This window comes from Bufo gargarizans, chromosome 3 (genome assembly GCF_014858855.1).
Source record: "Bufo gargarizans isolate SCDJY-AF-19 chromosome 3, ASM1485885v1, whole genome shotgun sequence".
NCBI classification, from domain to species: domain Eukaryota; kingdom Metazoa; phylum Chordata; class Amphibia; order Anura; family Bufonidae; genus Bufo; species Bufo gargarizans.
In genome coordinates, this window is record NC_058082.1 from 400,281,166 (window position 1) to 400,296,257 (window position 15,092).

The 15,092-nt window shown below is 43.5% G+C and overlaps 1 protein-coding gene across 1 annotated transcript in view; it reads right to left on the minus strand.

The window, feature by feature from the left end:
- LOC122933354 (glutathione S-transferase Mu 4-like) overlaps positions 1-5,986 on the minus strand; it is a 46,421-nt gene extending 40,435 nt beyond the window's left edge. Inside the window, exons 1-2 of the mRNA XM_044288306.1 lie at positions 5,861-5,986; positions 5,703-5,778 (exon numbers count right to left, since the gene is read on the minus strand). Coding sequence (XP_044144241.1) covers positions 5,703-5,778; positions 5,861-5,893 — 109 coding nt within the window. The 5' untranslated portion in view covers positions 5,894-5,986. The remainder of the gene's footprint in view (positions 1-5,702; positions 5,779-5,860) is intronic.
- Between the last annotated feature and the right edge of the window lie 9,106 nt (positions 5,987-15,092).

A 15,092-nucleotide genomic window follows, 5' to 3' on the forward strand; every position in this document is an offset into this window, starting at 1 on the left:
CGCTAGCAAAATGAAACCTTTTTTTTTTTTTAATCACTTGCGCGGCGCGCCCAGGCTCGGACTGCCACCCTGGCCGGACCCCTTAGCTTTCGGCTCCATCGTGGTTTGGCCTCTCTCTCTCGCCATCTATCGGTCGCAGCGTGCGTCATCTCCAGGGCAGTTACAGGAGCCCGGCCGATACTTATCATCACGTGTGCCGGTCAGAGAGCCTCGGCGGGGAGAGAGGAGTTAGTGCAGGGGAGGCAGAGCGGGAGCCCAGTTAGCGGAGCTGCACTAGCGGACAAGTGGAGGTAAGACAATCCGGCCGGCTCTGCTGCTGTAAATGAGGCGCTCTGCACTAAGTTTGTAATGTCTGCCTGCTACGGCCATGATCCCAGGGGGGAGCTGCACACCTGCTGCCGTCAATAGGCCGGAGCTCCTGCTAGCCACAACTGGTGGCCATTCCTGCACCGTCCTCCATCCCTGCAGTTACTATTCGGCCACTTCTTAGGTCTGTCCCTTTCTAGGAAAGCTGGGTGACAGCCTGTATACCACACAGAAAGCCGGGTGGCAGCTCCTAGGAGAGCGGTGTGGTATACAGGCTGTCTGTCACCCAGCTTTCCTGGTCTCCTGAAGAGAATATATCTCCGTATAGGAACATTTAGATACGCTATCATATGATTTACCCATTCAGGAGTCTTGAATGGGTAAGGGAAGGGGAAGGGATCTCAGTTCAGTCAGCTGCAGCGCAGGGATTACACACGCAGTGACGTCACAGCGCAGGGATTGTACACACGCAGTGACGTCACAGCGCAGGGATTGTACACACGCAGTGACGTCACAGCGCAGGGATTGTACACACGCAGTGACGTCACAGCGCAGGGATTGTACACACGCAGTGACGTCACAGCGCAGGGATTGTACACACGCAGTGACGTCACAGCGCAGGGATTGTACACACGCAGTGACGTCACAGCGCAGGGATTGTACACACGCAGTGACGTCACAGCGCAGGGATTGTACACACGCAGTGACGTCACAGCGCAGGGATTGTACACACGCAGTGACGTCACAGCGCAGGGATTGTACACACGCAGTGACGTCACAGCGCAGGGATTGTACACACGCAGTGACGTCACAGCGCAGGGATTGTACACACGCAGTGACGTCACAGCGCAGGGATTGTACACACGCAGTGACGTCACAGCGCAGGGATTGTACACACAGTGACGTCACAGCGCAGGGATTGTACACACAGTGACGTCACAGCGCAGGGATTGTACACACAGTGACGTCACAGCGCAGGGATTGTACACACAGTGACGTCACAGCGCAGGGATTACACACACAGTGACGTCACAGCGCAGGGATTACACACACAGTGACGTCACAGCGCAGGGATTACACACACAGTGACGTCACAGCGCAGGGATTACACACACAGTGACGTCACAGCGCAGGGATTACACACACAGCGACGTCACAGCGCAGGGATTACACACACAGTGACGTCAAAGCACACTGATAATAAACAATGCCCATGTTGTTTGGGTCTAGACTTCTTTATATGTTAATTTAAGAGGTGTTATTTTTGTCGCTGAAAAAAAACGGCTTTATAAAAAGGTAAAAAAAAACGGCTCCTAACTTTTTTAGCTGGCTCCTAGATTCCAAGGAAATTTGTCAAGCCCTGCATTATCTTGCACTTATCAACATAAAATTTTAGTTGCCAGATTTTTGACCATTCCTCTAGTTTTCCTAAGGCCCCTTTCACACGGGCGAGATTTCCGCGCGGGTGCGATGCGTGAGTTGAACGCATTGCACCCGCACTGAATCCTGACCCATTCATTTCTATGGGGCTGTTCACATGAGCGGTGATTTTCACGCATCACTTATGCGTTGCGTGAAAATCGCAGCATGTTCTATATTCAGCGTTTTTCACGTAACGCAGGCCCCATAGAAATGAATGGGGTTGCGTGAAAATCGCAAGCATCCGCAAGCAAGTGCGGATGCGGTGCGATTTCCACGCATGGGTTCTAGGTGACAGTCTATTCACTGAATTTTTTTCCCTTATAACATGGTTATAAGGGAAAATAATAGCATTCTGACTACAGAATGCTTAGTATAATAGTGCTGGGAGGGTTAAAAAAAATAAAAAAAGTTAACTCACCTTATCCCCATGATCGCCTAGTTCCCGGTCGGTCTGTTCTTTAGCTGTGACTAAAGGACCTTTGATGACGTCAGATCACATGCTCCATCACCATGGTGATGGACCATGTGATTGGAGCATGTGATCTGACATCACCAAAGGTCATTCAGCAGACAGCTAAAGAACAGACCGGGATCTACACGATCATGGGGATAAGGTGAGTTAACTTTTTTATTTTTTTAACCCTTCCAGCGCTATTATACTAAGCATTCTGTATTCAGAATGCTATTATTTTCCCTTATAACCATGTTATAAGGGAAAATAATACAATCTTCAGAACATCAATCCCAAGCCCGAACTTCTGTGAAGAAGTTCGGGTTTGGGTACCAAACATGCGCGTTTTTTCTCACGCGAGTGCAAAACGCATTACAATGTTTTGCACTCGCGCGGAAAAATCGCGGGTGTTTCCGCAACGCACCCGCACATTTTTCCGCAACGCCCGTGTGAAACCAGCCTAAGTCCTTTTCCATTTTGTGTATCCCTCCAGGAACATCAACCCTGTTACAAATCTTTGTGTCATCAGCAAAAAGACACACCTTACCATCGATACCTTCTGCAATTTCGCTGATAAAGATATTAAACAATATGGGTCCCAGAACAGATCCCTGAGGTACCCCACTGGTAACAAGACTATGGTCTGAATATACTCCATTGACTACAACCCACTGTTGCCTGTCCCTCAGCCACTGCCTAATCCATTCAACAATATGGGAGTCCAAGCTCAAAGACTGCACTTTATTGATAAGCCTTCTATGTGGGACAGTATTAAAAGCCTTACTAAAGTCTAGATAAGCGATGTCTACTGCACCTCCGCCATCTATTATTTTAGTCACCCAATCAAAAAAATCAATAAGATTAGTTTGACATGATCTCCCTGAAGTAAACCCATGCTGTTTTTCATCTTTCAATCCATGGGATTTTGGATGTTCCACAATCCTCTCCTTAAGTATAGTTTCCATTAATTTCCCCACTATTGATGTCAGGCTTATTGGCCCATAGTTGTCCGATTCCTCCCTACTACCTTACTTGTGAATGGGCACAACATTTGCTAATTTCCAATCTTCTGGGACGACTCCTGTTGCCAGTGATTGGTTAAATAAATCTGTTAATGGTTTTGCTAGTTTGCCGCTGAGCTCTTTTAATAGCTTTGGGTGTATCCCATCAGGCCCCTGTGACTTATTTGCATTAATTTTAGACAGTTGTCTTTCCTAACTGAGGAAACCAAATGGACCTATCGCCTACAATCCCTGTCACCGTCAGGACTCAACAAAGGTTTTACATATTCGTTCTTCTTATAATATCCTGTGTTCAATTATTTTTACTTCTTAGTTATTGGAGAATTGACACCAAATATAGCTGTTACAATAAAAGGAAGAGAATTCAGTAGCGCACCATTGTAAATACAATAGAGTGAGATAATACCACCTTTAAGTTATTGTTATCCAAGCGACCTATGAGTATGAAAAGCCCCACAAACAGCACATATATAAATAAATAAAATAAGTACTGGGACTGGTTTATCCCTATGGCTTGAAATACCAAAAACAAGAGTATTATTAATGAACAGAATGCATAAACATTGCTGGTGGGCTTTGTAAATTAGGTCAATAAATGCAATATCTATGGCCTACTATTTTGGTTGGCAGAAAGGTGAACTAGGCAATAGGAGTAAACTTGTAGAAATGAGATGTGCAGACAATACGAATTACATATAAACCTACTGCTACAAAAGTTCTATAATAAGTAAAGAAAAATAAGAAACATAAAGAAAGATATAATTTGGTACACCGGTTATTTGTACCCTAATAATAATAATTATAAAATCAAGAAATAATAACTACTCCTTTGAAAGATAGGGAGGAGGAAGCCAATTACTAGTAGTGGTTCATTTACCTTAGCTTGATTAAGAGAAATAACTTATCGCATTGGTCCTCATAGGTTCCTAGCATCACGAATTTACCTAATAAAAAGTGGTCCCCCCACAAACTTATCTGCCCGATCCCCTGAGGACGCCAGTTTTCTGGCAAAACATGTCGGAGGCAGAGAACGTTTGTGTGTTTTAGAGCAGCAGTCGACTTAGCCTAGTCCTATTCAGAACAGAGAATTGAAATGGGATGAAAGAGCGATCTATGCTAATGTGCTGGCCTCTTTGTTGCTCTACCATCAATGTTACTGGTGAAGCATAACAGTAACAGATTCATATAGATACAATCAGAGGAAGCAGGCAGTCGACTACTGAGAGTTTTAGGCTACTTTCACACTAGCGGCACAGACCTCCGGCAGGCTGTTCCGTCGGGTGAACAGCCTGTCGGATTCGTCCTGCCGCTAGTGACCGTGTGCCCCCGGCTCCATCCTCATCGACTATAATGGGGGCCGTGCGAAGTTCCGGCGGAGGCACGGCGAGAGGCTGCCAGAATAAATGTCGGATATGTCGTAGTTTTATGTCGGCAGCCTCTCGCCGTGCCTCCAGCCCCATTATAGTCAATGGGGATGGAGCAGCAGTCCGGGGGCACATGGTCACTAGCAGTAGAACGGATCCGACAGGCTGTTCACCCGACGGAACACCCTGCCGGAGGTCCGTGCCGCTAGTGTGAAAGTAGCCTTAATCAGTCTCACATTGTATGTCAGTTATAGTTTAAAGGAATATATATCAATAAAAGTTACGTCTTAATCAGTCAGCAAGAGTCTTTAGACGTCTGGAAGTCAGGTGACTAAGTGGTATAAATTTTCCAAAAGTGGTTTCCACTGTAGATGTACATCAGGATCTCTTCAAATGTGACATACAGTAGCACCCAAAAACCATACTGCACTCCTTGCCTTCTGAACCCTGCTGCGTGCCCATACAGCAGTTTACCACCACATATGGGGTGTTGCCATGTTCAGGAGAAAATGGACAGCACATTTTGGGATTAATTTCTTCTGTTACCTCTTGTAAAAAAAATAAAAGTAATCTTTCACAGCCAAGAATAAAATTCTATGAAATGCCTGTGGGGTCTTAAAGATCAGTACCTTAGAGTCCTCTTTAAATGCATGCATGCTGCAGTTTTTGTCCAGCCGCCTCTCGGCATGTTTGCCATGCTGCGGCCGGACGGGTCCCCATTATAGTGAATAGGGCCAGAGCAGATTTCCGGCGGCACACATGGGCAAGCGTTAGTACAGATCTGGAAGGCAGACCCTGCTAATGTGAAAGTATAAATTGACACATCAGATTTCTACAAATAGGCTCTGTCAGGAAGGTCAAAACTGTCTCAGTCTTGCAGGGGTTAATACTGCTTTGTCAGACACAGTTCTGTGGGGTCACTACAGTGGAAGAACACATTTTGGAGGGGTGGCTTCCTCCTGAGGGCTGTTCCAGGCAGGTTTTCTTGCATACAGTGTAATGGAGAGGTTATATTATGTAGTGTAGGACTTCCACCAACTTATGTAGCAGGCCACACCCAATTCCCGCAACATGTCCTCCTCACAGGCAGAGAACTCCTTCAAGAGCTGGACTCTGCTGGCCCTGACGTGAACTCACCGTCCCCTTCCACATAGCGCTTCTCTTCATAGGGAGTCCCGGTGTATTCCAGCAGCAGGCGGATTGCATGGCCGAGCTGCAGATGGAAAGACAACACATATTATCATGGCGCCGGACGGCCTTCATTACCTCATACAGCATAAGTATACAGCGCTCACCCCGCGGATGTCCCAGTAGCCGAGAATCATCATCTTGACCGGTAACGTCCTAACCCCAGCGCCGCTCACTGCACTCTGCTCACAAGTTCGTCACTGCCCACAGAGCTGTCTCCTCACGTGACTCGTGGCTGGCTCCCAGCCAATCACATTCCACTTTCTCACAGCTCCCTAGAACTGAGGAGAACCAGGGCGCAGTCACCCGGAAAATGCGCTATTTGGGGGGGCGACATACTGAAAGTGAGGAGATTGCTTGGTGCTGCTTAATGGCACGCTATCAAATATGTTATCTTTTTTGACCCCTCTTGCAAATCTATTAAAATGCTTCATAAGGCTACTTTCACACTAGCATTTTTGCTGGATCCGGCAGGGTTCAGCAAAAACGCTTCCGTTACTGATAATACAACTGTCTGCATCCGTTATGAACGGATCCGGTTGTATTATCTGTAACATAAAAAAGTAGAAGTGGGGCACTCACTTAAAAGTATAGGGATCTTGTGTTTATTGGGGTAATAATAGTAGTAGCAATAAAGCAGTAAAATATCACAATAACTCAGTAAAATGGCATATATTAATATTACATCAAGGTATCAGAATATTCATAAAAGTGGAGCAGAATAAAATTGTGGTACTATCGACAATAGACAATAAATGTAGCTATAATAGGTACAATAAGAAAGCGCAATAAAAAAGCATTAAAAAGTGCTATGATATGTAATTAAATATAGATCCCAATAGATATGAATAAAATTGTAAATTCATATGTCGGCCATAGGGACATTCACTGATTGAATCCTGAGGGATAATTCCATATAGGGCGATTCGTTCCGACAACCAGTCTTTCAAGGTATTCTCAAAGAAGTATATCAAAGTCCCCAGCGTATGCAGCTAATGAATTTTTACTGTGTGTCAGTTTGGCTGCTACTACGCACAGCGGCGTCCCGCTGTAATTGCGATCGCTTTTGAGTGGGGCATACAAGTCCTTACCCGAGACTCCTGGATAACGATTCCTCGACACGGTGCGTTGGTGTGCTGCTCCGGTCTCAAGGATAGGTGTCCTGTTTCGAAAATTCGCGCCAGTTGAAATGTTTGTTGCACGCGGTATGAGTGACCTGCGTGATGTAACACCGATAGTTCCGGTGATAACTTCTGGCGCACAGGGGATAATTTCCAGGTTTCTCGGACTTGTGGACCCACTCGTCCCGGAGGGGGGGGGGATACCAAACGCGTTTCGGGGATTTACAAGGCAGACCCCTTCTTCAGTGGTTGACGACCCCCTGTTCTTGTTTCGTTTTTATAAGGCATGAGAAACAAGGAAGATCTGGTTCGGAATCCGAAATTTTAAGGATTAGAGTCATTTTGAAATGGTTGTTTCTTTATGTTCGGCTTATCTATATGTTCGGCTGTTACTTTATTTTCGGCTTATCGTCAGATGTGTCATTCCCATAATCAGATGAATAATATTAGTGCCTCATATAAATAAAGAATATCGAGATAGAATATCAATATAAATCCATATAAACATATATACAATTACGGGATCTTCATCTATAAAAACTTACATAGCTTATACATATTATGACAGTTTCTTTAAATCACAACGAATAAAATCGAATAAAATCAGAATAGTATCATTCTTGCAAATAAATCTGTGCGGTTCTGTTGCGTTTTAATGTACTACGGGTGTTCTGTAGGGAAATAAGATAGTCTTTTCAGTATGTGTTGCTTGTTTGGATACATTCATTATTAATCTAGTTGAAAAGGAAAGCAATACCTAAATATGGTAGTCTCGAATTGCAAAGGTTACATTGTGTTTAAATCTCTTTTTAGTAAGATTCTCATTGAGGACACATATGGTCATCCGGGGGCCATGTGGAATGTATATACACAGACAGCAGAATAATTATAAGCAGTCTCCATATATATGCATAGCTGTCATGTATGGTTCCAATGTTAATTTTGCAAAAAGGCGCACCAATCGTTGCAGATGTTTTAATGCGTCTATGGTGCGTTTTTTAATATGGCCTTTTTTATTTTTATTTTTAGTTTATAGTTTATTAGGGGAATTTTTATATAAAAGGATTTTTTATATATCAGGTTTCTCAGAGTCGGTCCCTTATTTCTCACTAATATACCAACTGTGTTCAAGGCTGTCTTCAAAGCGGTTTAAGATGGTGTACTACTACTATTATTACCCCAATAAACACAAGATCCCTATACTTTTAAGTGAGTGCCCCACTTCTACTTTTTTATCTATTTGTCTCTATCAGACTGGGTGCTGTCTGTTAGTGGGTGCACCTCTGCTTGGATCCCCTTCTCATTTTGGTGCAACATTTTCCCTTGAATATATTATCTGTAACATACCCAAGACGGATCCGTCATGAACTCCATTGAAAGTCAATAGGGGATGGATCAGTTTTCTATTGTGTCAGAGAAAATGGATCCGTCCCCATTGACTTGCATTGTGGGTTTTTCTCCACATCCCATGACAGAAAGAAAACTACAGCATTCTGCGGTCTACGGTATGAGAACAGAACGGAATGTATTTTGGAGCTTTCCGTTCTGTTCAGTTACGTTTTGTCCCCTATTGACAATGAATAGGGACAAAACGGAAACTTTTTTTATGGTATTGAGACCCTATTATGGATCTCAATACTGTAAAATATTAACGCTAGTGTGAAAGTAGCCTTAGATGTGAAGAGAAGTACAGTAGTGTACCGATGCCTCCCCAGTGTCCCTCTTTTTGACCCATGTCCCGCTGTCCCTCTTTGATCCTTAAATGTTCTTCTTTTTGACCTGGGGAATTAATGCATAAATGTGTATTAATATATTTACTAAATTTCTCCTTACTAAACTATCTGTATGATTTCTACCTGTATATTAGACCATAACTTTACTATTTTGTGCAATTTGGACCTTAACATATCTATAATATTATGATTTACAGTATCTCACAAAAGTGAGTACACTCTCACATTTTTGTAAATATTTTATTATATATTTTCATGGGACAACACTGATAGATATGGTACTTTGATACAATGTAAAGTAGTCAGTGTACAACTTGTATAAAAGTGTAAATTTAGTGTGCCCTCAAAATAACTCAACACACAGCCATTAATGTCTAAACCACTGGCAACAAAAGTAAGTACACCCCTAAGTGAAAATGGCCAAATTGTGCCCAAAGTGTCAATATTTTGTGTGGCCACCATTATTTTCCAGCACTGCCTTTACTCTCTTGGGCATGGAGTTCACTAGAGCTTCACTGGTTGCCACTAGAATCTTCTTCCATTAGAACATGTGGGACTCCAAGTGCCGGCAAAGCAAACCATGTGGGACGCCAAGCACCGGATCTGGGGTTTACAGAAAATAACGTCTGGGAGTAGAGACTGCACCAGCCGAACCAGCTACAGGAAAGAAGAGAGTCTGTGAGATGTGGATAAGACGTTAAAATACGCAGAGCAAAGGAACTTTAGGACCCAGAACGTACACCCTGCTTCCTGCCACCGTCACGTGGGACGGCACTAGAAGATGGCTGGATCACGTGGGACGCCTTGTAGGTCCTGGCAGGTTAAAGAGGAAGAAGCGCCCTGGAGAAGCTGCAAGACCGAGCGCGAATACGGCGTAGAGCGGTAAAGTACAACCATATACACTGACCTAAAGAATTATTAAGAACACCATACTAATACAGTGTTGGACCCCCATTTGCCTTCAGAACTGCCTTAATTCTACGTGGCATTGATTCAACAAGGTGCTGATGGCATTCTTTAGAAATGTTGGCCCATATTGATAGGATAGCATCTTGCAGTTGATGGAGATTTGAGGGATGCACATACAGGGCACGAAGCTCCCGTTCCACCACATCCCAAAGATACTCTATTGGGTTGAGATCTGGTGACTGTGGGGGCCATTTTAGTACAGTGAACTCATTGTCATGTTCAAGAAACCAATTTGAAATAATTTGAGTTTTGTGACATGGTGCATTATCCTGCTGGATGTAGCCATCAGAGTATGGGTACATGATGGTCATGAGGGATGGCTTGCTCTTCTATCAGCTTGAATCAGTCGGCCCATTCTCCTCTGACCTCTAGCATCAACAAGGCATTTTCACCCACAGGACTGCCACATACTGGATGTTTTTCCCTTTTCACACCATTCTTTGTAAACCCTAGAAATGGTTGTGTGTGAAAATCCCAGTAACTGAGCAGATTGTGAAATACTCAGACCGTCCCGTCTGGCACCAACAACCATGCCATGCTCAAAATTGCTTAAATCACCTTTCTTTCCCATTCTGACATTCAGTTTGGAGTTCAGGAGATTGTCTTGACCAGGACCACAACCCTACATGCATTGAAGCAACTGCCATGTGATTGGTTGACTAGATAATCGCATTAATGAGAAATAGAACAGGTGTTCCTAATAATTCTTTTAGTGAGTGTATACCGAAGCTCTATGTGATATAGCCGATAAGCGCATTATATAATCTAGGAATTATCATTTTTGGACAAAATATCGATATATAAAGAAGTGGTATACCTAATGAAGAGTTACATTGATTACAAGAGCTGCTGAACAATTGTGTATGGTTTGAACATATGTGGACATTTTACCCTTTTTTTATTGCTGCTATATTTTTAGTGCTGCTTACAGTGTTGCCGATATATTTTCTAAAGTTTTACTGCTGCTGATATTAATATCCTAATAGGAGGTTTTATTGTGTGGCACCTTTTATGAATATTGATACATTTTGGAAACTTTTAGCTATTTTTAGATCCCATCAAATAAAGGTATATATATTTATTTATTTATTGATTGGTATGTGGTCCTGGTATTGAGTGCCCCCCACATTTTTTCTTCTTTTTTTTTCTTCTTTTTTCTAGAATCCTCTTCCATTCCTCCTCCATGACGACATCACAGAGCTGGTGGATGTTAGAGAGCGTGAGCTCCTCCACCTTCTGTTTGAGGCTGCCCCACAGATGCTCAATAGGGTTTAGGTCTGGAGACATGCTTGGCCACCAGTCCAGAACCTTTACTCTCAGTTTCTTTAGCAATGCATTGGTCGTCTTGGAGGTGTGTTTAGGGTCATTATCATGTTGGAATAGCCCTGCGGCCCAGTTTCCGAAGGGAACGGATCATGCTCTGCATCAGTATGTAACAGTACATGTTGCCATTCATGGTTCCCTCAATGAACTGTAGCTCACCACAGCCGGCAGCACTCATGCAGCCCCAAACCATGACACTCCCACCATAATGCTTGACTGTAGACAAGACACACTTGACTTTGTACTACTCACCTGGTTGCTGCCACACACGTTTGACACCATCTGAACGAAATAAGTTTATCTTGGTCTCATCAGACCACAGGTCATGCTTCCAGTAATTCATGTCCTTAGTCTGCTTGTCTAAACTGTTTGTGGGCTTTCTTGTGCATCATCTTTAGAAGAGGCTTCCTTCTGCGACGACAGCCATGCAGACCAATTGGATGTGCACTGTCAGGCTGACCCACCACCACTTTAACCTCTGCAGCAATGCTGACAGCACTCGTGTCTATTTTTAAAAGACAACCCCTGGATATGATGCTAAGCACGTGCAGTCAACTTCATGGGGAGGCCTGTTCTGAGTGGAACCTGTCTTGTTAAACCACTGTATGGTCTTGGCCACCATGGTGCAGCTCAGTCTGAGTGTTGGCATTCTTCTTAAAGCCTAGGCCATCTTTATGTAGAGCAAAAATTCATTTTTTCAGATCCTCAGAGAGTTCTTTGCCATGAAGTGCCATGTTGAACTTCCAATGACCAGCATGAAAGAGTGTGAGAGAAATAACACCAATGCTGAGCACGAGCAGTCAACTTCATGGGGAGGCCTGTTCTGAGTGGAACCTGTCTTGTTAAACCACTGTATGGTCTTGGCCACCGTGCTGCAGCTCAGTCTCAGAGTGTTGGCATTCTTCTTAAAGGGACACTGACAGGCAAAATCAGCATATTTAGTTATATAGATGACATTACAGGTCTTATACAGTCTATTAACCACTTCAACCCCGCTAGCTGAAACCCCCTTCATGACCAGAGCACTTTTTACACTTCGGCACTACACTACTTTCACCGTTTATCGCTCGGTCATGCAACTTACCACCCAAATGAATTTTACCTCCTTTTCTTCTTACTAATAGAGCTTTCATTTGGTGGTATTTCATTGCTGCTGACATTTTTACTTTTTTTGTTATTAATCGAAATGTAACGATTTTTTTGCAAAAAAATGACATTTTTCACTTTCAGCTGTAAAATTTTGCAAAAAAAACGACATCCATATATAAATTTTTCGCCAAATTTATAGTTCTACATGTCTTTGATAAAAAAAAAAATGTTTGGGCAAAAAAAAATGGTTTGGGTAAAAGTTATAGCGTTTACAAACTATGGTACAAAAATGTGAATTTCCGCTTTTTGAAGCAGCTCTGACTTTCTGAGCACCTGTCATGATTCCTGAGGTTCTACAATGCCCAGACAGTAGAAAAACCCCACAAATGACCCCATTTCGGAAAGTAGACACCCTAAGGTATTCGCTGATGGGCATAGTGAGTTCATAGAACTTTTTATTTTTTGTCACAAGTTAGCGGAAAATGATGATGATTTTTTATTTTTATTTTTTTCTTACAAAGTCTCATATTCCACTAACTTGCGACAAAAAATAAAAAATTCTAGGAACTCACCATGCCCCTCACGGAATACCTTGGGGTGTCTTCTTTCCAAAATGGGGTCACTTGTGGCGTAGTTATACTGCCCTGGCAATTTAGGGGCCCAAATGTGTGAGAAGAACTTTGCAATCGAAATGTGTAAAAAATGACCGGTGAAATCCGAAAGGTGCACTTTGGAATATGTGCCCCTTTGCCCACCTTGGCTGCAAAAAAGTGTGACACATCTGGTATCGCCGTACTCAGGAGAAGTTGGGGAATGTGTTTTGGGGTGTCATTTTACATATACCCATGCTGGGTGAGAGAAATATCTTGGCAAAAGACAACTTTTCCAATTTTTTTATACAAAGTTGGCATTTGACCAAGATATTTTTCTCACCCAGCATGGGTATATGTAAAATGACACCCCAAAACACATTCCCCAACTTCTCCTGAGTACGGCGATACCAGATGTGTGACACTTTTTTGCAGCCAAGGTGGGCAAAGGGGCATATATTCCAAAGTGCACCTTTCGGATTTCGCAGGCCATTTTTTACACATTTTGATTGCAAGGTACTTCTTACACATTTGGGCCCCTAAATTGCCAGGGCAGTATAACTACGCCACAAGTGACCCCATTTTGGAAAGAAGACACCCCAAGGTATTCCGTGAGGGGCACGGCGAGTTCCTAGAATTTTTTATTTTTTGTCGCAAGTTAGTGGAATATGAGACTTTGTAAGGAAAAAAGAAAAAAAAAGAAAAATCATCATTTTCCGCTAACTTGTGACAAAAAATAAAAAATTCTAGGAACTCGCCATGCCCCTCACGGAATACCTTGGGGTGTCTTCTTTCCAAAATGGGGTCACTTGTGGCGTAGTTATACTGCCCTGGCAATTTAGGGGCCCAAATGTGTAAGAAGTACCTTGCAATCAAAATCTGTAAAAAATGGCCTGTAAAATCAGAAAGGTGCACTTTGGAATATGTGCCCCTTTGCCCACCTTGGCTGCAAAAAAGTGTCACACATCTGGTATCGCCGTACTCAGGAGAAGTTGGGGAATGTGTTTTGGGGTGCCATTTTACATATAACCATGCTGGGTGGGAGAAATATCTTGGCAAAAGACAACTTTTCCCATTTTTTTATACAAAGTTGGCATTTGACCAAGATATTTTTCTCACCGAGCATGGGTATATGTAAAATGACACCCCAAAACACATTGCCCAACTTCTCCTGAGTACGGCGATACCACATGTGTGACACTTTTTTGCAGCCTAGATGCGCAAAGGGGCCCAAATTCCTTTTAAGAGGGCATTTTTAGACATTTGGATCCCAGACTTCTTCTCACACTTTCGGGCCCCTAAAAAGCCAGGGCAGTATAAATACCCCACATGTGACCCCACTTTGGAAAGAAGACACCCCAAGGTATTCAATGAGGGGCCTGGCGAGTTCCTAGAAATTTTATATTTTTTGCATAAGTTAGCGGATATTGATTTTTTTTGTTTTTTTCTCACAAAGTCTCACTTTCCGCTAACTTAGGACAAAAATTTCTATCTTTCATGGACTCAATATGCCCCTCACGGAATACCTTGGGGTGTCTTCTTTCCGAAATGGGGTCACATGTGGGGTATTTATACTGCCCTGGCTTTTTAGGGGCCCTAAAGCGTGAGAAGAAGTCTGGAATATAAATGTCTAAAAATGTTTACGCATTTGGATTCCGTGAGGGGTATGGTGAGATCATGTGAGATTTTATTTTTTGACACAAGTTAGTGGAATATGAGACTTAGTAAGAAAAAACAAAAACAAACAAAAAATTTCCGCTAACTTGTGCCAAAAAAAAATGTCTGAATGGAGCCTTACCAGGGGGGTGATCAATGACAGGGGGATGATCAATGACAGGGGGGTGATCAATGACAGGGGGGTGATCGCCCATATACTCCCTGATCACCCCCCTGTCATTGATCACCCCCCTGGTAAGGCTCCATTCAGACGTCCGTATAATTTTTACGGATCCATGGATCGGATCCGCAAAACACATGCGGACGTCTGAATGGAGCCTTACAGGGGGGTGATCAATGACAGGGGGGTGATCAATGACAGGGGGGTGATCACCCATATAGACTCCCTGATCACTCCCCTGTCATTGATCACCCCCCTGTAAGGCTCCATTCAGACGTCCGTATGATTTTTACGGATCCATGGATACATGGATCGGATCCGCAAAACACATGCGGACGTCTGAATGGAGCCTTACAGGGGGGTTATCAATGACAGGGGGTGATCAGGGTGATCACCCCCCTGTCACTGATCACCCCCCCTGTAAGGCTCCATTCAGACGTCCGCATGATTTTTACGGATCCATGGATACATGGATCGGATCCACAAAACACATGCGGACGTCTGAATGGAGCCTTACAGGGGGGTGATCAATGACAGGGGGTGATCAGGGTGATCACCCCCCTGTCACTGATCACCCCCCCTGTAAGGCTCCATTCAGACGTCCGTATGATTTTTACGGATCCATGGATACATGGATCGGATCCGCAAAACACATGCGGACGTCTGAATGGAGCCTT